Source organism: Phyllopteryx taeniolatus, chromosome 8 (assembly GCF_024500385.1).
Source record: "Phyllopteryx taeniolatus isolate TA_2022b chromosome 8, UOR_Ptae_1.2, whole genome shotgun sequence".
In the NCBI taxonomy this organism is placed as follows: Eukaryota; Metazoa; Chordata; class Actinopteri; order Syngnathiformes; family Syngnathidae; genus Phyllopteryx; species Phyllopteryx taeniolatus.
In genome coordinates, this window is record NC_084509.1 from 25,121,232 (window position 1) to 25,145,618 (window position 24,387).

The following is a 24,387-nucleotide window of genomic DNA, read 5'->3' on the forward strand; positions in this document are numbered from 1 at the left end:
ATAGCAGGAACAAGAGAGGGCAGACAAAGTATGGGTCTGCTTTTATACTTCTGAGACGTGGGCGAAAAGAGATCACACCTCTGACTTGGATTTCTGTTCTTATACAAAACAAGATTATTTCCATCTTATTTCTGGCCTGTCAAATAATATTGTTCAACACGTTATTTTATATTTTTGTCTTAAAACACTTTTGTACAGTCCTCATGAACAGAGTCATCGACAAACCTGCAGAATCAACACATTACTGATACGGAAATCAAGGCGCACATTCAGGGTACTCATGCATGCCTGTGCCCGTTCGTACAGACGTGGGATTTCCTTAACACATTCACTGTCATTGACTGTTTTAGAAATCAAATATCCATGTTAACGGGGAGGGCTAGCAGTGATTAATTTCATTGTTCATTCTCGACACATATGACATAAGGTGACAAGGGGTCCATCTTGCAGTGTTTTCGATCACCACTGGGGGATGTCCGTGTTCCATCAATGAGGGGTTCCCACTCGTCCTAAGAGTTGGGAGTCTGGCATTGATCAATCTGCTGAGAGAGCCTTTCAAAGGCTGATCAAAAGGGGAATTGTTCTGTGGTGAACAGTCATTACTCAATCTTGTTTAATTGTCCTGGTTATCAAAGACAGACATTCTGCCGGCCTGTGGGCGCCATCCAAGGAATGCTAGGGCACTTGCTGAGTGGACTGAGAAAAACAGGGCAAGCCAGTCTTATGTAGTCATTCTGTTGAGAGTCGATATCCGTTACATTAGCAAGCTTCATAACAAAGTTTTAAACCCTTTCCACATGACTAGGTCTTTTTTTATAAGGAGTGAACTGGGAAAAAAACATCAAACTTTACACACGCACACATACTTGTAATTTTGTTACGATGACGTCATGACCGCAGAACTATTTTATTCCCGGTGACAAGTTTAGCAGCAGGTACAGATGTTAACTGTCACGTGACTACATCCAGGTAACTGTCACCATCGGTGCCATACTGGATGGCTGGAGTCTTCACATTGCCACCACAAATACAGCTGTACAGTGACAAATAATGGCTAGTATGTTTTTGGGAAGTTATCAGAGAGGATTAGTTCTTATTTCAGATGTGATGTCGTACAACTTCCGCTTTTGAAGCCGGTCTCCGTATTGGTTGTGTGAATGCAAGTAATCGGCACAAAGGCTACGGTACCGCACACCAATCAGCTTGGTCCAATCCGACTGAGCTGTCGCGCAGTGTGCAGGGTTTGGCAACTCTGTCCTTTAGTGGCTGATGAGTCTGACACTGGTTTTGGGCGCACACTGTCGCCGTTTACAGCCAATGCAAACTCACTCACACTGAAAATACATTTTCAGCCGTGCCGCCTCAAGCCAGCTAAGTAGAATATAAAGCATCAAATATTGTTTTACATCAATATTTAACTATATTCATAATGTATTATGTGCCTGTGGATGAAAAAGCGAAGCTTGTGACCAAAATGTACAAGAACGGTACGTACACGCTGGGTACGTTCAAATGAATGGAGTCAGTGAGACGCCTTTCTTTGAGTATATCAGCTTTGTGTTCAACTAAACAGGCCGGAATTACACACTAAAGTCAATTTTTTTTGTGAATTGAGATGCCATCTTTATTTCAGTGCTTTTATTTGATAGTGTGTCCTGAAAATGTTCTTATGTGGAATTGGTGCCTTGGCTCATTAAAGGTTGGGAAACAATATTTGAATGTGTTAGATTCCCCATGTGCGGTGCATTTGCATTTTTTCCAATTGGATGTATTCATCAAACTGTTATCAGCAAAATCACATTGGTCACAGATTGCAATTAATATTTATGTCTCACACTGTAGCAGAATATGGCTGCAGTGCTAGCAAAGGAGGAGATTGCGAGAGTACTAAATGGTAAAGAAGAAATTATGCAAGTCCCAACCATCAGCTCATCAACATCCAGTATCCTGAAAGGCCTCTTCATGGTTCTTGACTTCCTCTACAGAGACAACTGCAGGTTTGAGGCAACTTCAAAACATAAAAACAAAATTACTGTATTTTAATCAATGTATTATTTGTGTTCATATTTTCATATGCTTAAAAGTTAGTGACAATCCACATTTTTCATATATATATATATATATATATATATATATATATATATATATATATATATATATAAACAGTGGGTACGGAACGTATTCAGACCCCCTTAAATGTTTCACTCTTTGTTATATTGCAGCCATTTGCTAAAATAATTTGTTCAGTTTTTTTCCCTCATTAATGTACACGGCACCCCATATTGACAGAAAAAAATGGAATTTTGCAGTTTTATGAAAAAACAAAATCTGATATATCACACAGCCATAAGTATTCAGACCCTTGGTTGTGACACTCATATATTTAACTCGGGTGCTGTCCATTTCTTCTGATCATCCTTGAGATGGTTCTACACCTTCATTGGAGTCCAGCTGTGTTTGAATATACTGATTGGACTTGATTAGGAAAGCCACACACCTGTCTATATAAGACCTTCCAGCTCACAGTGTATGTCACAGCAAATGAGAATCATGAGGTCAAAGGAACTGCCTGAAGAGCTCAGAGACAGAATTGTGGCAAGGCACAGATCTGGCCAAGGTTACAAAACAATGTCTGCTGCACTTAAGGTAAATCTGTAAAACTTTCAACAATTCTGTTTTTTTTTGTCAATATGTGTACATTGATAAAGAAAAAAATGAACTTAAATGATTTTAGCAAATGGCTGCAATGTAACAAAGAGTGAAAAATTTAAAGGGGTCTTGAATACTTTCCGTACCCACTGTATATATACACACACACACACACACACCCACACGCACTGTTACTTGAGGACAATGTTTGGCTCCTCTACCCACCTCTGGAGCGGACATCCTCCTATCCTCTTTAAGCAACATTTTTGCTCATCAGATCAGCCAGTATGGTATTTGTTGCGGTGGTCTTTTTGTATTTTCAAGTTTAGGTGCTGTAGGTCAGGGCTCAGGTTGTGGTCCCAAGTGGAACTGCGAAGCACACGTAACATCGGCAACAAGAGCTGATCCGCTTGTACATTTTGTATTTATTAGGAAACGGAGCTACAATTATCTAATTAGTTTACTCATGTTAATGTTAAATGTATTAAGCGATGGAGTGCTGTTAAGGATTATGTCACAACACAGAAAGAACTAACTTCAAATTCAGAACTGGACAATGAAAACAGAAAAATATTGTACTTAATATTTTCCTGGAGGATGGAGGCTAACCCCAAGCCTTTGAAGTTGGTAATCGTGAAAGATGAAGTGAAACGGACAATGATTTTAGTCAATTCTTTTCCAGAATGAGAGTGCTTAAAGAGGAGGATGCTATTCATGTGGCACAGCTTGAAGCAGGGATCAGGTGCAGGTGGAGATGGGCCTGGCTCAAGTTGGAAGCCAGAACAAAAAAATAAATAAAGAAATGAGGCAAATTAAATTTTAATCTTAAATTTGTACGTCAACATGTACTTGAGCGGTGTAGAGAAGTTTTTCTGCGTGAAGAATTCATTTATTTATTTATTTTTTTGCCGTACTCTTTAAGAGTCTTCCAGATTGCTTACTTTATGTTAAAATAAAAAAAATTCTCTGCGGGGGATCCCCCCAGAACCCCCCACCCCTAAAATTATTATTTTTTTTGGTCACCTTTTTCATGCCTTTGGTGTTTGATTGTCTGAAAATAAAGTTTTCATCACTCCTACATATTGTCTTCAATGTTGTGGCAGTGGTGCACAATAGTGTTATAGAATTGATATATATTTATATAGGTTTAAATGCAGGTAATCTCCACTGCCACGAGTCATTGACACTAGCCACATACTACCCTTGGTAACAACGAGGCAGGTCATCAGTTTCGATGTGAGACTCACTATTTACTGTTAGCACTATTTACGGGGTAATTAACACTAACTGACACAACACAGCATTCTGAACAACTCTTTACAAGGACGCTCAGAATTCTGGGAATAGCTTCTGCGCTGGGCGGTGACATAATTGTTTATGTACTTGAAAACATGGCGGAGTCACAATCAGAGCTGGTCTGCGGCGAAGATGTTTTTACCTACTTGTAACTTGTTTTTATCAATGTCAACATCACGTAATTTATCAAGATGGAGGTTGTGATTGTTTTAGAATATTAGTTAAAGTAACAGCTTGACCCCTCCTTATTGTGGTGGAGGGGTTTGTGTGTCCCAATGATCTTAGGAGCTAAGTTGTCTGGGGCTTCACGCCCCTAGTAGGGTCACCCATGGCAAACAGGTCCGAGGTGAGGGACCAGACAAAGCAATGCTCAAAGACCCCTTATGAAGAAGACAAATTATGGACTCAGGTTTCCCTTGCCCGGACGCGGGTCACCGGGGCGGGCCCGGCCAGGCACAGCCCAAAAGGGTAACGTGGGTCCCCCTTCCCATGGGCTCACCACCTGTGGGAGGGGCCATGGGGGTTGGGTGCTGTGCGAACTGGGCGGTGGCCGAAGGCGAGGACCTTGGCGATCCGATCCCCGGTTACAGAAGCTGGCTCAAGGGACGTGGAATGTCACCTGTCTGGCAGGGAAGGAGCCCGAGCTGGTGTGTGAGGTCGAGAAGTTCCGACTAGATATAGTCGGACTTGCCTCCACGCACAGCTTGGGCTCTGGTACCAGTCCTCTCGAGAGGGGTTGGACTCTCTTCCACTCTGGAGTTGCCCATGGTGAGAGGCGCCGAGCACGTGTGGGTATACTTATTGCTCCCCGGCTCGGCGCCTGTATGTTGGGGTTCACCGCGGTGGACGAGGGGGTAGCCTCCCTCCGCCTTCAGGTGGGGGGACGGGTCCTGACTGTTGTTTGTGCCTATGCACCAAACAGCAGTTCAGAGTACCCACCCTTTTTGGAGTCCTTGGAGGGGGTGCTGGAGAGCGCTATCGCTGGGAACTCCATCGTTCTGCTGGGGGAATTCACTGCTCACGTGGGCAATGACAGTGAGACCTGGAAGAGCGTGATTGCGAGTAACGGCCCCCCCGATTCGAACCCGAGCGGTGTTCTGTTGTTGGACTTCTGTGCTCATCACGGCTTGTCCATAACGAACACCATGTTCAAGCATAAGGGTGTCCACACGTGCATTTGGCACCAGGACACCCTAGGTCGCAGTTCGATGATCGACTTTGTGGTCGTGTCATCGGACTTGCGACCGCATGTCTTGGACACTCGGGTGAAGAGAGGGGCGGAGCTTTCAACTGACCACCACCTGGTGGTGAGTTGGCTCTGGTGGGGGAAGATGCCAGTCCGACGTGGCAGGCCCAAACGTATTGTGAGGGACTGCTGGGAACGTCTGGCGGAATCCCGTGTCAGAAGGACGACAGAACTTTGCTCATGTTCCGGGGGAGGCGGGGGACATCGAGTCCGAGTGTACCATGTTCCACGCCTCCATTGCTGAGGCGGCCGCCCGGAGCTGTGGCCGTAAGGTGGTTGGTGACTGTCGTGGCGGCAATCCCCAAACCCGTTGGTGGACACCAACAGTGAGGGATGCCGTCAAGCTGAAGAAGGAGTCCTATCGGGCCTTTTTGGCCTGTGGGACTCTTGAGGCAGCTGATGGGTACCGGCTGGCCAAGCGGAATGCAGCTTTGGTGGTCGCTGATGCAAAAACTTGGGCATGGGAGGAGTTTGGTGAGGCCATGGAGAAAGACTTCCGGACAGCTTTGAGGAAATTCTGGTCCACCATCCGGCGTCTTAGGAGGGGGAAGCAGTGCACCATCAACACTGTGTATAGTGGGGATGGGGCGCTGCTTACCTCGACTCGGGACGTTGTGAGCCGGTGGGGAGAATACTTCGAAGACCTTCTTAATTCCACCGACACGCCTTCCCATGAGGCAGCAGAGTCTGGGTTCTCTGAGGCGGGCTCTCCTATCTCTGGTGTTGAGGTCACCAAGGTGGTTAAAAAGCTTCACGGTGGCAGGGCCTCGGGGGTGGATGAGATTCGTTCGGAGTTCCTCAAGGCTCTGGATGTTGTAGGGCTGTCCTGGTTGACACGCCTCTGCAAACATCGCGTGGACATTGGGGACAGTGCCTCTGGATTGGCAGACTGGGGTGGTGGTCCCCCTTTTTAAGAAGGGGGACCAGACGGTGTGTTCCAACTACAGGGGGATCACACTCCTCAGCCTCCCTGGTAAGGTCTATTCAGGGGTGCTGGAGAGGAGGGTCCGTTGGGAAGTCGAATCTCAGATTCAGGAGGAGCATTGTGGTTTTCGTCCTGGCCGTGGAACAGTGGACAAGCTCTATACTCCTAGCAGGGTCCTCGAGGGTGCATGGGAGTTCGCCCAACCAGTCCACGTGTTTTGTAAACTTGGAGAAGGCGTTCGACCGTGTCCCTCTGGGTGTCCTGTGGGGGGTGCTTTGGGAGTATGGGGTACCGAACCCCCTGATACGGGCTATTCGGTCCCTGTACGACCGGAGTCAGAGTTTGGTCCGCATATCCGGCAGTAAGTCGGACTCGTTTCCGGTGAGGGTTGGACTCCGCCAAGGCTGCCCTTTGTCACCGATTCTGTTCATAACTTTTATGGACAGAATTTCTAGGCGCAGCCGAGGCGTAAAGGGGGTCCGGTTTGGTGGCCTCAGTATTGCATCGCTGCTTTTTGCAGATGATGTAGTTCTGTTGGCTTCATCAAGTCGTGACCTCCAACTCTCACTGGAGCAGTTCGCAGCTGAGTATGAAGCGGCTGGGATGAGAATCAGCACCTCCAAATCTGAGACCATGGTCCTCAGTCGGAAAAGGGCGGCGTGCCATCTCCAGGTCGGGGATGAGATCCTGCCCCAAGTAGAGGAGTTCAAGTATCTTGGGGTCTTGTTCACGAGTGAGGGAAGAATGGAACGGGAAATCGACAGGCGGATCGGTGCAGCGACTGCAGTGATGCAGACTTTGTATCGATCCGTTGTGGTAAAGAAGGAGCTAAGCCGGAAGGCGAAGCTCTCGATTTACCGGTCGATCTACGTTCCTACCCTCACCTATGGTCACGAGCTGAGGGTCGTGACTGAAAGAACAAGATCCCGGATACAAGCGGCCGAAATGAGTTACCTCCGCAGGGTGTCCGGGCTCTCCCTTGGAGATAGAGTGAGAAGCTCGGTCATCCGGGAGGATCTCTGAGTAGAGCCACTGCTCCTCCACATCGAGAGGAGTCAGATGAGGTGGCTGGGGCATCTGATTCGGATGCCTCCTGGACGCATCCCTGGTGAGGTGTTCCGGGCACACCCCACCGGGAGGAGACCCCGGGGACGACCCAGGACACGCTGGAGAGACTACATCCTTTGGCTGGCCTGGGAGCGCCTCGGGATCTCCCCGGAAGAGCTAGATGAAGTGGCTGGGGAGAGGGAAGTCTGGGCGTCCCTGCTAAAGATACTGCCCCCGTGACCCAACCTCGGATAAGCGGTAGAAAATGGATCGATGGATGGCAACAATTTGATGAAAACAAGTTACAAGTAAAAAATATCGCCGCCGCAGACCATCTTTGACAGCAAGCAGCCATCTTTTCAAGTGCGTAAACCATGACATCACCGCTCAGCATTGGATATATATTCCCAGCATGCTAAGCGTCCTTGTAAATAGTTGTTAAGAATGCTGTTACGTCAGTTAGTGTAACTATCCCTAAATAGTGTTAATAGACCTTGTGCGTTTATCCCCCCTCTTCATCTTGTTACTATTCTTTATTTGGTACCACGAGTGAGTCTTGCATCGCGACTGATGACCTGCCTCGTTGTCACCGATTTGAGCAGGTAAGTGGTATGTATCTGAGTTGTTCAAGTGGAGCGATTTTCCATTAATCCTAGAATGTGTCTTTCTCCAGTAATTGATTGTCTGGAGGATATGATTCTCAGATGAATCTATAACGATGGAAATATCTATAAAATTGTATCTGTAGACAGTATATTAAGTATTAATATATCAAGTATATTAAAATGAATGCAAGCGTTTTGAAAATATATATGCACGAGTATACCTTATTTCAATGTGGAGGATTGTTTTTTTACTTTTCTCATACACGAGAATTTATGGGACTAATTATTGCTGACAAATTCCATCTGTCCATCCGTTTTCTGTACTACTTATCTTTTCACTGATGTTAAGGTTCTTTGACTTTTGGTGGCACCAGTTCCCAGAACACAGTATTAGGGGGTAGACTAAAGCCAAAGATGCATGTAAATACCGTAACTAATTAATAATGGGCGGCCAGTGGTTTAGAACATCTGCCTCACAGTTCTGAGGACCTGGGTTCAAATCCGGCCATGCCTGTATGGAGTTTGCATGTTCTCCCCATGCCTGCGTGGTTTTCTCTGGGTACTCTGGTTTCCTCCCACATTCCAAAAACATGCATGTTAGCTTGATTGACGACTCTAAATTGCCCGGTGTTGTGAATGTGAGTGTGAATGGTTGTTTATATGTGCCATGCGATTGGCTGGCGACCAGTTCAGGGTGTACCCCGCCTCTCACCCGAGGATAGCTAGGATAGACTCCAGCATGCCCGCGACCCTTGTGAGTATAAGCGGTACGGAAAATGAATGAATGAATATAATAATGTCTGTGTGCGTGTGTCTGGGTATCTGTAGGTATTCCGAAGACTACAGAGTTGCACTTCGGAAGACATATTCTTGGATGAGCAAAGCCCCGGATAGCATGAGGGATACACAGGGCTTCATGGCCAAACCAGGCCACAGACAACACCAAAGAATCAGAGTAAAGACTGGATTTCTGACATTGAGTTTCTGGTGCCTCAACCCTGCTGTGGTGAGATTGAATCTGTGCTTTCTTTGAAGTTTGCTACATGAATAGTTTATATACTAAGTCTGCACACCCCTTTTCAAATCTCAGTTTTTTGTGCATCTCAAAATCTTTTGTGTCATTAATCTGACCTATAACTTGGACAAATCAATTCAAAAAATATTAAAGAAATATTTTAGCGAGAAGTAAAAAGGTTGGCCGCCGACATCATAGGCTGTTTCGTACTCCTTGAATGCTGGCAGCTAGATCCATTCCACACATCCACACACAGATATAATTGTGGATATTACTCCGCGGCAGACTAATACGCGAGCGCATTGGGCTGAGGTTCTGCCTGTGCGCTAGGGAACTTCTTTGGACAAGTCAAAGGAGTTGGTGAGACCAGAAAAAATAATTCCACCGCTTCTGCTGTGAAGAAGTCACGGTACTTTTACTTCGTTACAATGATCTAAATGTCGCGCGCTACTTTTATTTATCAATTATTGCTTATTTATCAACTATTTCGTGCGCGAGATTATGACTTCAACTTCCGCATTAGGCGCTGTTTGCGCCAATCCAATTTAAGCGCTGGTGATGTTTAATTATATTTCACCAATCAAACGACACAAGAAAGTCACATGACCTCACACAACCTCTTCTATTGGGCTTCCCGGGCAGAGGTATTAACACTAGATAAGCCAGCCCGGCTGATTGTCGTGCCTACATGGCAGCCATGTTGGGAAGGTCGTCGTTACCATGAAGGGAACGGGCGAGCTATTCGTGTTTACATTTAGACGAACAAAAACATGTGGATATTTCAGCTCACTTATAACTTTAGAAAACACCGTGCAGTAAATTGCAGATATGCAGTCCATTTACCATTTACCACACACACACACACACTCACAGCAACATGAGAATTTGCACATTCACATTTTATTTTGTAATTTGTTTTTATTGATGTTCATGCTATGGTTAAAAAAAATCTGAAATTACTCACTATTTACTCAGTACTTGAGTAATTAGTTCACTGTGTACTTTCTACTCTTACTCAAGTAATTTTTTGGAGGACTACTTTTTACTTGAGTCACATTATTGTCAAGTAACAGTACTCTTACTTGAGTACAATGTTTGGCTACTCTTCCCAAATCTAGAGCGGACATCCTCTATTGCTACTATTACCTTACGGTTAAGCAACATTTTTGCTCATCAAATCAACCAGAGTCGTATTTGTTGCACTGGTCTTTTGTATTTTCGCGGGTTAGGTTGTGGTGCTGCGGGTCGTGGCCCTGGTGGTGATCCCAGCGGAACCACGAAGCACACGTAACATCGGCGACAAGAGTTGATCCGCTAGAACATTTTGTATTAATTAGGAAACACGCCTACAATTATCTAATTAGTTTGTCTGTTGGGTGATTTAAAAGTTAGAGATCTTCCAAATAAACATACTCAACCAATACTTTAATAATTTTAACTATCGCTAAAAAAACAAAACAATACTATTAAACTGGAAAATTAAACAAGCTATCAACATGAGCCAATGGCAAAACCTTGTCATGGAGTATATAACACTTGAAAATACCTTTGGAGGAGGGACTGCATCAGGGATCAGCCCTGAGCCCCTTCCTGTTAGCAGTGGTGATGGATAGGCTGACAGATGAGGTTAGACATGAATCCCCATGGACCACGATGTTTGCAGATGACGTGATCTGCAGTGAAAGCAGGGAGCAGGTGGAGGAACAGTTAGAAAGGTGGAGGCATGCACTGGAAAGCAGAGGAATTAAGATTAACCGAAGTAAAACAGAATATATGTGGATGAATGAGAGGGGTGGTGGGGGAAGAGTGAGGCTACAGGGAGAAGAGATAGCAAGGGTGGAGGACTTTAAATACTTGGGGTCAACCGCCCAGAGCAATGGTGAGTGTGGTCAGGAAGTGAAGAAACTGGTCCAAGCAAGTTGGAACGGTTGGAGGAAGGTGCCAGGTGTGTTATGTGATAGAAGAGTCTTTGCTTGGATGAAGGGCAAAGTTTCTCAGACTATGGTGAGGCCAGCCATGATGTACGGATTAGAGACAGTGGCACTGAAGAGACAACAGGAAGCAGAGCTGGAGGTGGCGGAAATGAAGATGTTGAGGTTCGCTCTCGGAGGGAAAGCCAAGGTTCGATCTTTTGGAGACAAAGTTAGAGAGACTTCGATGGTTTGGACACGTCCAGAGGAAAGAGAGTGAGTATATTGGTAGAAGGATGATGAGGATGGAGCTGCCAGGCAAGAGAGCTAGAGGAAGACCAAAGAGAAGGTTGATGGATGTCGTGAGGGAAGACATGAGGGCAGTTGGTCTTCGAGAGGAAGATGCAAGAGATAGGCTTACATGGAAAAGGATGACGCGCTGTGGCGACCCCTAAAGGGACAAGCCGAAAGGAAAAGAAGTAGATCTGCACCCATGGGGCCCGGCCGGGTAACGTGATCCGGGATTGGCGATCCGATCCCCGGCTTCATAAACTGACTCTAGGTATGTGGAACGTCACCTCTCTGGCAGGGAAGGAGCCCGAGCTTTGTGTGCGAGGTCGAGAAGTTCCGACTAGGTATAGTCGGGCTTGCCTCCACACAAAGCTTGGGCTCTGGTATCAGTCCTCTTGAGATGAGTTGGACTGTCTTCCACTCTGGAGTTGCCCACAATGAGAGGTGTGGGTATACTTATTGCCCCCCGGCTTGGCGCCTGTACATTGGGGTTCACGGGTGGGTAGCCTCCCTCCGCCTTCGGGTTGGGGGACGGGTCCTGACTGTTGTTTGTGCCTATGCGCCAAACAGCAGTTCAGAGTACCCACCCTTGTCCTGAGAGGGGGTGCGCTCCCACTGGGGACTGCATCGTTCTGCTGGGGGACTTCAATGCTCACATGGGCAATGACAGTGAGACCTGGAAGGGCGGAATTGGGAGGAATGGGATGGGATGAGATTCACCCAGAGTTCCTAAAGGCTCTGGATGTTGTGGGGCTGTCCTGGTTGACACGCCTCTGCAACATCGCATGGACATCGGGGACAGTGCCTCTGGATGGGCAGTCTGGGGTGGTGGTCCCCCTTTTTAAGAAAGGGGACCAGAGGGTGCGTTCCAACTACAGGGGGATCACACTCCACAGCCTCCCTGAAAAGGTCTATTCATGGGTGCTGGAGAGGAAGGTCCGTCGGGAACTTGAATCTCAGATTCAGGAGGAGCAGTGCGCTTTTCGTCCTGGCCGTGGAACAGTGGACCAGCTCTACACCCTCGGCAGGGTCATCGAGGGTGCATGGGAGTTCGCCCAACCAGTCTACATGTGTTTTGTGGACTTGGAGAAGGCGTTCGACCATGTCCTTCGGGGAGTCCTATTGGGGGTACTTCGGGAGTATAGGTACTGAACCCCCTGATACGGGCTGTTTGGTCACTGTACAGAAAACCCACGCAGGCACGGGGAGAACATGCAGACTCCATATGGCGGGGCCGGGGATTGAACCCCGGTCCTCAGAACTGTGAGGCAGACGCTCTAACCTGTTGAACACCGTGCCGCCTCATTCACTTTTTAAACAACACAAATAGCTGGAAATTATTGGTGTGCATTATGCAGTACATGGGGAGAAGAGTTTTCCTGATTTTTGGGGTTGATTTTGGGAATGTGTATTATCCACGAGAGCATATTAAACACAAGAAATTATAGTACATCAAATATAGCAGAAACCAAAAAGAAAGAAGCACTCATAAAAATGGCCTTAGTCGCAAAGAAGTTGTTTGGGGGTTTGTCATCTATAAATTCTGGAAATGTTGTCTGAGCATTATAAAATGTGTACTTGAGCTTTCGAGACATCTGAAACTTGTTTTATGTCATCAGTCATGATGTTTCGTGGTAAGTTGAATATTGCAAACGCAGTGAAACACGGAAAATAGTGTTTCGTGACCACTTCCGACAGCCAGTTAGCGGTGGATACACACACACCTACATAATGTCAACATACTTTAGAAATAGAGAAAAATATCTAGACATGTTTCATGTGGATGTTGATTATATAGGGATTTAATGTTAATTTGTGTATTCTGTCATTTCAATGTGACTGATCATATTTTTTTAAGTTTTTATTTTCATTTTATTTCCTAATCATAACCACTATACCATAGCTACACAAGTAGCAGCTTAATTAAAACAAGACATTAAATTCATATTTCACACAATTGAGGTTTGCATGTTGGTGTGACCCTCAACAACCCTTTAGGTTGCTCATACTGCACCTTGGGGAAAAAAATTTCCCACCCGTCTTGCAGTATGGCACTGCGCGATCAGCTGATTTGACGCAGTTCTCTTGGGCTGTGTTTTCAACCAGTGTACCACGGGCCACTCGTGTGCAGTGGGAAATTTGCCATTTTTTAAATCCAATTTGTTGAAGAAAAAGAAACTTTATTACCACAAATACATCTCTTTGAGTGATTGTGCCTACATTGCAGTAGCAGGCAGTGTACAGTAGGGGTTGAACGACTTCATATTTTTTTGTCTCGACGCAAAGGTGATGATAGTCAAGTCGACATCGACTGATTAATGACATTATTTTTCTCAAGTCGCACACCAATGTAAAAACAAATTTTAAAAATAAATCGCCTCCTCCACACTGTCTGGCTGCTTTGCTGAAGACAAAAAAAAAAGGCGTATTGGATTAAAGGTGAAACAGTTTACTTGTCTAGCTGCCTCAATTCAACTTTTGCGGTACACACAACTGAGAATCTACAGAAACAGCACTGCGCAGCAATCCATGTGGGCCACTTCGTTGGTTTTGTGTGTACCATCTCAGCCACAGGTTGTGTAACATGGTAGCTAACTTGGCAATGCCCTTCACAAAATGATGATAATAACACCAATACACAGGAATCATTGGAGCTCTGAGTTGATTTATAATAAGCTATTAAATGAAATCATCAATCACTTTACTGTTGTGTATATTGTGTGTCTTTTAGGCCTTTTCTGACTTAAGTGGGACAGTGCATAGCATTGTTCTGACATCAGGGACACTGTCACCGATGGGGTCCTTCTCCTCAGAACTTGGGGTGAAATTTTCTCTTCAACTGGAGGCCAGTCATGTCATCAACAAATCCCAGGTCAATATCCTACATATAGGATTTCTTGATCTTTTTGTGCTTTTCTCAAAAAGTTACATAATATACGAGGTATCCCAAAAGTAACTATACACTTCGGGTTTTTTTTCGATTTCATTTCAGATATCATTTGGACAGATCTGAGGCCTTCAGCATTTGACAGCTTAGGCTTTACAGTTTTTGTAATCATATCATTCCTTTGCCCATGGCTGGTCAATTGACATTGGAACATTGCCATTCAAATTTCCTCCGTGCAAGACATGTTTTTGTTCTTGGCTGCATTTCAGCACCAGTTTTAGAATATCTATGGCTATCACACTGCTCCAACACATATTATAATTTACCCTTTCCATGGCAAACTTCTCGAAACAGTGTCTGTTCTGGAAAAAACATCCAGCGTAAGTCTAGCTACTACCACCATTGATGAAAACACCAACTCCTAGAGCAGGCATTTGTGCAAAGCCAGGGAACGTTTATCCGAAGAGGCTGCACTAAGAACTCCTCAACAAAAGTTTGAGTCAGCGAATGCCTCCGAGGTTGTTTCAAGAGCTTCATGCGGAAGATTCAGATGCTCAAAAACGTTAACTATATTACACTAGACATTCGAGCATTTATGACGGCCATAAAGCTTCTCAAACTGGTACTGAACTGCAGTCAAGGACATTAAAACTTATTGGTAGGCGTCTATTTTGCAGTGCTACCCCACTGTCCATTGACAAGGCATAGGCAAGGTTAAACACATGCTTAAAAAAACCCTGCAAAGCCTAAACTGTCAAATGCTGATGGCATCACGTCTGTTCAAATGATACATGAACTGAAATGGTGAAAAGGGTGTGTATAGTGACATTTGACATAGGTTGTTTTCTTCTTCTTATCCTTTTGGCTTGTCCCGTCAGGGGTCGCCACAGTGCGTCATCCTTTTCCATGTAAGCTTATCTTTTGCATCCTCCTCTCTAACTGCCCTCACCTCTTCCCTCACTACATCTATCAACCTTCTCTTAGGTCTTCCTCCCGCTCTCTTGCCTGGCAGCTCCAAATCATCATCATCTCTCCTCTGGATGTGTCCAAACCATCTAAATTTGCTCTCTCTACCTTTGTCTCTAAAACACTGTGAAGGTCCTCACTTGTCCTATATCAGGCTTTTTATTCCAAGGGCTGCATAGAGAAGAATCAAAGGATGTAAAGGGAACTTTGACATTCTTCTCAGATTGATTTAACAACCTAAAACCAATCCATCAGTGTAGGTAAAGATATGTTTAGCAATTATATATTGTTGAAGTATGTATATTTTTTTATTTAAAAAAACAGATGTTAAAGTAATAGGTGAATGAATGAGTATTGTTGCAATGGTGAAACTGCCCTGTTACCAGCACGCATTACACCATGCAGTGCTGAACTTTTGCCGAACAATCTTTTTCGTCCATGTGTGTTTATGTTTGTTGAATAAGTGTACTATTTAACTGTCGTGATATGATTATGTTGCACTTTTTTTTTATGAATCCCCGACTATCGATTCTGTGCAATACAATGACCTCCTGGTCAGTTACGCAGTAAGCTAAACGAAGGTTAGCCAAGCGTTGCCTGGCGACTTAACCAGCTGACAAAGATGTAAGTGTATTCTTCCTGGACATCACTCCATGAAACCTTGTACCGGTACTTCGCGCAGTTAAAAGAGCTGGTTCCTTATTCAACCGCAATATTTAATTTCAAAGACACCAGAGAGCCACATCAGCGGGATGAAAGAGCCACATGTGGAGCCACACAGGTTGCCGAATGCCGGGAGGTTTAAAGTTGCGAGAGATGGCCACAAAACCTTCATAACTTAATCTTTATCCTATTTTCAAGTGAAGTTTATTTGTGTAGCCTTTCATCACAAAGGACTCTCAAAGGGCCGAAGAGGCCCACAGTTGACAAAGATTGATGACACCACCTGATCTAAAACCCCAATCAGGCAAGGAAAAATTCAAAACCCATTTGGGGAGAAATAAGAAACCTCGAGAAGGGACTGCAGAACGAGGGAACCCCCTTTCAGAATGACCAGGCAGTACTGTACAATGTTAATTGAGACTGCATAAGAATACATTTAAAGAGCCTCGGAAAAGTGGTTCTGCCTCAGGACATGGCACGGTTGGTCAGAACAGAATCCTCCACAGCAACGCCTCCGTGAACGTGATCCACTTCAGATCTTGTCCAAGTTGGTCGGTGCACTAATCTTTACAGGAACAGCCTCAGATTCCTTCCTAGCCCTCTCTCTGAGCAGGAGAGGAGAAATGGCAGTAACACAGGCCTAAATGTACTTGAACTACAGTGGGTACGGAAAGTATTCAGACCCCCTTAAATTTTCCACTCTGTTATAGTGCCACCATTTGCTAAAATCATTTAAGTTAATTTTTTTTCCTCAATGTACACACAGCACCCAATGAAAGCCCTATGAGGGGCACAAGCCAGTGCAAACTTGTGGGCCGGTCCCAAGCCCGGATAAATGCAGAGGGTTGCGTCAGGAAGGGCATCCGGCTTAAAACTTTGCCAAACAAATATGAGCGTTCATCCAAAGAATTCTATACAGGATCAGTCATGGACCTGGTTAACAACGTCCACCACCGGCGCCGTCAACCTACAGGGCGCCGTTGGAAATTCAGTTACTGTGGGTTGAAGTCGAAGAAGAAGAAGAGGTGGAAAGCGGGTTCTTCGGCAGAAAGAGAAGAGGAAAGCACAGAGCCTATAACTGAATGTGGAGACTTAGAATGTTGGGACTATGACAGAAAAATCTCGGGAGTTGGTTGACATGATGATTAGGACAAAGTTTGATATATTGTGTGTCCAGGAGACCAGGTGGAAAGGCAGTAAGGCAAGAAGTTTAGGGGCAGGGTTTAAATTATTTTACCATGGTGTAGATGGGAAGAGAAATGGAGTTGGGGTTATTTTAAAAGAAGAGTTGGCTAAGAATGTCTTGGAGGTGAAAAGAGTATCAGATCGAGTGATGAGGCTGAAACTTGAAATTGAGGGTGTTATGTGTAATGTGATTCGTGGCTAGAGGTGAAAGAGAAATTCTGGAAGGAGCTAGACGATGTAGACGAAGTGGTTCTGAGCATCCCAGACAGAGAGAGAGTCATAAATGGTGCAGATTGTAATGGACATGTTGGTGAAGGAAATAGGGGTGATGAAGAAGTGATAGGTAAGTACGGCATTCAGGAAAGGAACTTGGAGGGACAGATGGTGGTAGACATTGCAAAAAGGATGCAAATGGCTGTAGAGGCACAAAGGGGGAGGGTGACCTACAAGAGCGGAGGTAGAAGCACGCAGGTGGATTACATCTTGTGCAGACAATGTAATCTGAAGGAGGTTATCGACTGTAAGGTAGTGGTAGGTGAGACTGTGGCTAGACAGCATAGGATGGTGGTGTGTAAGATGACTATGGTGGTGGTGAGGAAAATTAGGAAGACAAAGGCAGAGCAGAGAACCATGTGGTGGAAGCTGAGACAGGACGTGTGTTGTGCAGCTTTTCGGGAAGAGGTGAGACAGGCTCTCGGTGGACGGAGGAGCTTCCAGAAGACTGGACCACTGCAGCCAAGGTGATCAGAGAGGCAGGCAGGAGAGTACTTGGTGTATCTTCTGGCAGGAAAGGAGAGGAGACTTGGTGGTGGAACCTCACAGTACAGGAAATCATACAAGGAAAAAGGTTGGCTCAGAAGAAGTGGGACACTGAGAGGACAGAGGAGAGGCGAAAGGAATACATTGAGATGCGACACAGGGAAAAGGTAGAGGTGGCAAAGGCCAAACAAGAGGCATATGATGATATGTATGCCAGGTTGGACACTAAAGAAGGAGAAAAAGAATATCTACAGGTTGGCCAGACCGAGGGATAGAGATGGGAAGGTTGTGCAGCAGGTTAGGGTGATTAAGGAAAGAGATGGAAATATGTTGACTGGTTTCCAGTAGTGTGCTCGATAGATGGTAAGAATATTTCGAGGAGTTGATGAATGAGGAAAATGAGAGAGAAGGGAGAGCAGAAGAGGCAAGTGTGGTGGACCAGAAAGTGGCAATGATTAGTAAGGGGGAAGTTAGAAAGTCATTAAAGAGGATGAAAAATGGAAAGGCAGTTGGTCCTGATGACATTCCTGTGGAAGTATGGAAGCATCTAGGAGAGGTGGCTGCGGAGTTTTTGACCAGCTTGTTCAATAGAATTCTAGTGCGTGAGAAGATGCCTGAGGAATGGAGGAAAAGTGTACTGGTGCCCATTTTTAAGAACAAAGGTGATGTGCAGAGCTGTGGGAACTATAGAGGAATAAAGTTGATGAGCCACACAATGAAGTTATGGAAAAGAGTAGTGGAGGCTAGGCTCAGGACAGAAGTGAGTATTTGCGAGCAACAGTATGGTTTCATGCCTAGAAAGAGTACCACAGATGCATTATTTGCCTTGAGGATGTTGATGGAAAAGTACAGAGAAGATCAGAAGGAGCTACATTGTGTCTTTGTAGATCTAGAGCAAGCCTATGACAGAGTACCAAGAGAGGAACTGTGGTACTGCATGCGGAAGTCTGGAGTGGCAGAGAAGTATGTTACAATAATACAGGACATGTACGAGGGCAGCAGAACAGCGGTGAGGTGTGCTGTAGGTGTGACAGAGGAGTTTAAGGTGGAGGTGGGACTGCATCAGGGATCAGCCCTGAGCCCCCTCCTGTTAGCAGTGGTGATGGATAGGGTGACAGATGAGGTTAGACTGGAATCCCCGTGGACCATGATGTTTGCAGATGACATTGTGATCTGCAGGGAGCAGGTGCAGTTAGAAAGATGGAGGCATGCACTGGAAAGAAGAGGAATGAAGATTAGCCGAAGTAAGACAGAATATACGTGCATGAATGAATATATTTGAAGGACTGAAGGACTCCAAAATTCTCTGCACTGATGAGACCAAGATACAACTTTTTGGCCTTAATTCTAAGTTGTATGTGTGGAGAAAACCAGGCACTGCTCAACACCTCTCCAATACAGTCCCAACAGTGAAGCATGGTGGTGGCAGAATCATGCTGTGGGGGTGTTTTTCAGCTGCAGGGACAGTACGACTGGTTGCAATCGAAGGAAAGATTAATGTAGTACAGGGATATCCTGGACGAAAACCTTCTCTGAGCTCGGGGCCTCAGACTGGGCTGAAGGTTCACTTTCCAACAAGACAATGACCCTGAGCACACAGCTAAAATAACATAGTGGCTTCAGAACAACTCTGTGACTGTTCTTGAATGGCCGAGCCAGAGCCCTGACTTAATACCAATTGAGCATCTCTGGAGAGACCTGAAAATGGCTGTCCACCAATCTTCACCATCCAACCTGACAGAAGTGGAGAGGATCTGCAAGGAGGAATGGCAGAGGATCCCCAAATCCGGGTGTGAAAAATCTGTTGCATCATCCCCAAAGAGTCTCATGGCTGTCTTAGCGCAAAAGGGTGCTTCTACTCAATACTGAGCAAAGGGTCTCAATACTTATATTTTATATATTTCAGTTTCTCTTTTTTAATAAATCTGCAAAAATTTCAACAATTACGTTTTTTTTTCTGTCAATATCGGGTGCAGTGTGTACATTAATGAGGAAAAAAACTTAAATGATGTTAGCAAATGGCTGCAATATATGAGTGAAATTTTTTTAGGGGGTCTGAATACTTTCCGTACCCACTGTAAATGCCAAAGTGTACAAATAGGTTTTAAGTCGAGATTTAAACATTTCTTCTAACCTTTTCAAAAGTTTGGTATCATAAGAGAGCTTGCTAAACAGAAACTGACAACATATCCAGCATCTTTCCAATGCGTAGATATAACTACATGTTTCAGCTGTTTCAGCAAATATGTGCGCACTCAGGGCTGACAACAAGGCGCTCTAAAGCGGCCACGCCAGAGGACTATCTGAAAGGAAGATGCATCTTTGGGGCATAGGCATAGCTAGCTAGCTAAATTCATGTCGCAATTGCGCCACACCGGAGGTGGTCAAGTTGTTTCATAGCGGAGGAGAGGCGACTCATGCTGTTGCCCAAGTGCGTCACTGGGCCCCATTTTAGTCATGCCCAAACAAATCGGAAACCTAAAATGAAGAAAAACAGTTCAGAATCAGCTTTATTGGCCAAGACACACAAGGAATTTGTCTCAGGTAGATGGAGCCTCTCCAGTATGACAACAAACGGCCACAATGGCAAGACGAACGAAAAAGACAAAAACATTGACAATACTAGAGAGCGTCTTACCGAGACGTCCACCGATGTAGGCGCCATCTTGTTTTTGTGTCTGTGTGTTTGTGCAGTCTTCCAGATAAATGGTCTTCAATGATCATAATTATCAAATGTTAAAAATGTTTGGTATTCGCTTTACAGGCTCTTTAAGTTTCTGTTTTTCAATATAATCACTCGTTATTTAATAGAGAATAATGTGTTGCTTGATCGAAAGCGGGATGTCACCGCCCGACTTCCACTCGATCGCCCAATCAAATATTTTGCTAAATAAGTTTAACTAAAAGCTGTTTTAACACAATAAATAACCTCGAGGCACCACTCTGCATTTAAAATGCATTTACAGTGATCAAAGATACACTGGTAATAATATCAATAATTTATCTGATGGGGTGCTACACACGCATGCACACGAATATACCCATGCCATATAATAATAATACGTCCATTTTCCATAGCGCTTATCCTCATTAGGGTCGCAGGCGTGCTGGTGCCTATCTCAGCTGAGGTGCGAGGTGAGTGAAGTGTTCGCACGGGGAGAACATGCAAAACTCCACACAGGTGAGGCCGGATTTGAACCCGGGTCCTCACTGTGAGGCACATGCGCTAACCAGTCACCCCACAGTGCTGCCACAACTTTTAATATAATGCATAAATTCAATAAAACTTTACATTTGATAGCACGAGAGCAGACAACCTACCCACAGTAAATTAAGAATGAAGAACTTGAAAATTAAACAAAAAAATCTCTCTGCAGGTTTGGGTTGGCACTCTTGGTGTAGGACCTCAAGGCAGAAAGCTCTGTGCCACCTTCCAATATGCTGAAACATATGCCTTCCAGGATGAAGTTGGTGACCTGATACTGCATGTCTGCCAAGTTGTGCCAAAGGGTGTTCTCTGCTTCTTGCCTTCCTACAAGGTAACTATGGATACATACTGATTGAAATGAAAAAATCTGGTCATTTTATATGAGTCCATTGGAGCATCGCGTTTTGCAGGGCGAGGATGGTAACTGTCTGGAAGGCTGGCTAAAAACGAGGTTCCACTTTGTACTCAAGTAAGAGTACTGTTACTTTAGAATAATGTGACTGAAGTAACATTTCAAAGTAGTCCTCCAAATAATTACTTTAGTAGTAGTAGTCTTCAGTGAAAAACTACTCAAGTACCAAGGAATTGCTGAGTAACTGAGTTTTTTTAATCCAAGCAATAACATCAACTAGACAAAAATATAAAATGGGAATGTGCAAATTCAGATATTGCTGTTGTTTACTGGCACTGTGGCGCAATGCAGGCAGAGAATGGGAATTACATATTTACGGGTCACAGATATACAATAATACTAGATCCTCCCGTGCCTACGTGGCGGCCATGCCACAAATTCGATATACCAGCTCGTTGGTGTTAGCGGGATGGGATTGGCTCTGCCCAATCTTTGTGCAGTAGCTCTGACCGATTTTCCCTCTTCTCTCAGCTTCAAAATGGTTTGCTTTTCTCCCATAGACAGCTCTCTGGTCTTCGTTTGCTGAACAGCAAATGTAGTTTTCACAGGTGAAACCCTAAGCCAAAAACAAGCACTCTCTAATGTTTAAGAAATCAATCTAAAAGGCATCACCTGAGGAACTAGAAATACCAGTCAGTCACATGTTCCAAGATTTTTGCTCACTTTAAGTTAATTTAATGGTGTCTGTTCCAATACTTTTGCTCACTTGAAAAGCGGGTGGCTTCAAACACGGGTGTGCCCTGTCCTGAGTTGTTTAACACATCTAGATGTAAATACCATGAAATAAAAGCTGGAATTCTGATTTTCTCATGTTCATCTTTTGATCTGAAACCCAAATGTCTTCAGTCTACAAAAAAAAAACCAAGGAAACAACCTTGGCGTTCCAATACTTTTAGAGAGGACTATCCACACTGTATATATAAATTGTGCCCTTGGCAGTAAAGATACAGTCTACATACATACATACATTTTCTGAACCGCTTATCCTCAATAGGGTGTGCGGGCGCCTATCTCGGCCGACTCCGGACGAGAGACGTGGTACACCTTGAACTGGTCGCCAGACAATTGCAGGGCACACAGATGCAATCAACCATTCACACCTACGGACAACTTAGAGACTTCAATTAACCTACCATTAGGCTTTACACGATCAGGATTTTTGGGGCGAATCACCGATCAGCAAGTTTAAAAAAACGATAACCGATCCGATCACAAGATGGAGCTAACTTACTATAATTAAATTACTTTACTGTTAATGACATGCTTACTCTAACTTTCTCACTGTCCTGGCTATATGGATGGGTATTGTCCAGAGTTTGTCTCCGTTTGACTTTTCCATTGTTTTTTTGTTTTTTTTCCCACGCTGCGTTGCTCGAACACGGCATGCTTCTCCTTGTGTACATTCTTCAGGTGCCCGATCAAATTTGTTGTTGATTTAGATGACGTTCCCCACGACGTACTTCAGTTGTGCAGCGACTGCAAGTGTTGTTTGTCTGATACACCGCAAAATTCTCCCACACCGACGACGTGTTTTTTCACCAACAAGATTGAAAAACTTTATTGGCCGTCAGATAGTTACAGTACAGCGCCACAAGACACGTGACAAGGCTAAAAATAATCTAGCTTTTGGATTCATACGCAACAAAGATGCGGAGTTAAATGTCTTGTGCGGAGCCGATCGGTGACGTCATTGATCGGATCAGCGAATTATGACATGAAAGCCAATCAGCATAAAATGCTAATCGGCCGATACCAATCATACCAATCGGCGTAAAATCTACCTACTATATATGGGAGTATCAAATGATGTATTTTTTTAAGGTGCTATTGAGTGGGCCAGTCTGAGAAGCAAACCACATCTCCCATGATCCCCTGCAAGGTGTGCAGTGCAAGAAATATCACAGTGCACTGAGCACGGCGCTAAATTTAACTAATCGAAGGTCCTGCGAGCTTAAATCAGAAATACGAACGTATTTTGGTTCTGCAGTAATCAAAAATAATTGAGGATAAAGCATGACGGACATGCAAAACTGTTTTTTTTTTTCTGTGCACTTTTGGGCCATTTATCGGTGATCTAAGAATTTGTAGTGGCCGAGTCGGGCAACCACCGACCTACCTAACAGCATACTAGACCCAGGTCATGGGACCTTATAAATTCCCTTTTTAAGGATGTGATCCAGTATTAAGCTGGCCTTGTTTGTCAGAGACTGAGCATTAAAAAGTTCACCTTTAATGCTTGGGGTGGTAACACATTTTTTTCTATATTTAACATTTTTAACATTCCCTTGGGCAAATGTACAGCGGCTGAAATAAGTATTGAACACGTACCCATTTTTCTCACTAAATATACTTCCAAAGGTGCTATTGACCTGAAAATTTCACCACATGTTGGGAACAACCCAAGTAATCCATACAAACAAATAAAGTAGAACAAATAAGACAGAAATTAATTTGGGTGTCAAAATGTGAAATTACACAGGGAAAAAGTATTGAACACATGAAGAAAAGGAGGTGAAAAAAGTCATGGAAAGCCAAGACAGCACCTAAAATCTATCAATAATCAAACAGCAATCCAGTGGCTTGTCAGTGCAAATGAATATCAGCTGGTTCAGTTCCAATTGATGGCCGACAAAAAGACAATGATCCTAAGCTTACAGCTAAAATAATGAAAGAGGGGCTAAAGAACAACTCTGTGAATGTTCTTGAATGGCCCAGCCAGAGCCCTGACTTAAACCCAATTGAGTATCTCTGGAGAGACCTGAAAATGGCTCTCCACCAACTTTCACCATCCAACCTGACAGAACTGGAGAGAGGATCTGCAAGGAGTAATGGCAGAGGATCCCCAAATCCACGTGTGAAAAACTTGTTGCATCATTCCCCAAAAAAACTCATGGCTGTATTAGCTCAAAAGAGTGCTTCTACTAAATACTGAGCAAAGGGTCTCAGTACTTGTGCCTGTGTGATATTTCAGTTTTGTTTTTTATAAATCCGCAAAAAATTCAACTTCTTTTTTTTTTTTTTTTTTTTTTTTTCAGTATGAGGTGCTGTGTGCACATTAATGCGGAAAACATTAACTTAAATGATTTTAGCAAATGGGTGCAATATAACAGAGTGAAAATTTTAAGGGGGTCTGAATACTTTCCGTACCCACTGTGTGTGTGTGTGTGTATATATATATATATATATATATATATATATATATATATATATATATATATATATATATGTATTTTTTTTTTTTTAAGTGTGTGCGAATTCTACTTATTCAAAAAATCTAAATCAACAAAAAACTCTATTTGTCATAGAGTAGTCATTACCCAACC

The 24,387-nt window shown here is 44.2% G+C and overlaps 1 protein-coding gene across 9 annotated transcripts in view; it reads left to right on the plus strand.

Annotated features, from left to right (window-relative positions):
• The window catches only part of brip1 (BRCA1 interacting helicase 1), a 117,122-nt gene that overhangs the window by 67,177 nt on the left and 25,558 nt on the right, over positions 1-24,387 (plus strand). For all 9 annotated transcript variants that reach the window (XR_009789715.1, XM_061782051.1, XM_061782048.1 and 6 more), the window contains 4 exons: positions 1,843-1,997; positions 8,597-8,774; positions 13,716-13,856; positions 20,822-20,983. Coding sequence is in view for 8 of the 9 variants with exons in the window: in XM_061782051.1 (XP_061638035.1) it covers positions 1,843-1,997; positions 8,597-8,774; positions 13,716-13,856; positions 20,822-20,983 (636 nt within the window). In the remaining variant the exon portion in view is untranslated. The remainder of the gene's footprint in view (positions 1-1,842; positions 1,998-8,596; positions 8,775-13,715; positions 13,857-20,821; positions 20,984-24,387) is intronic.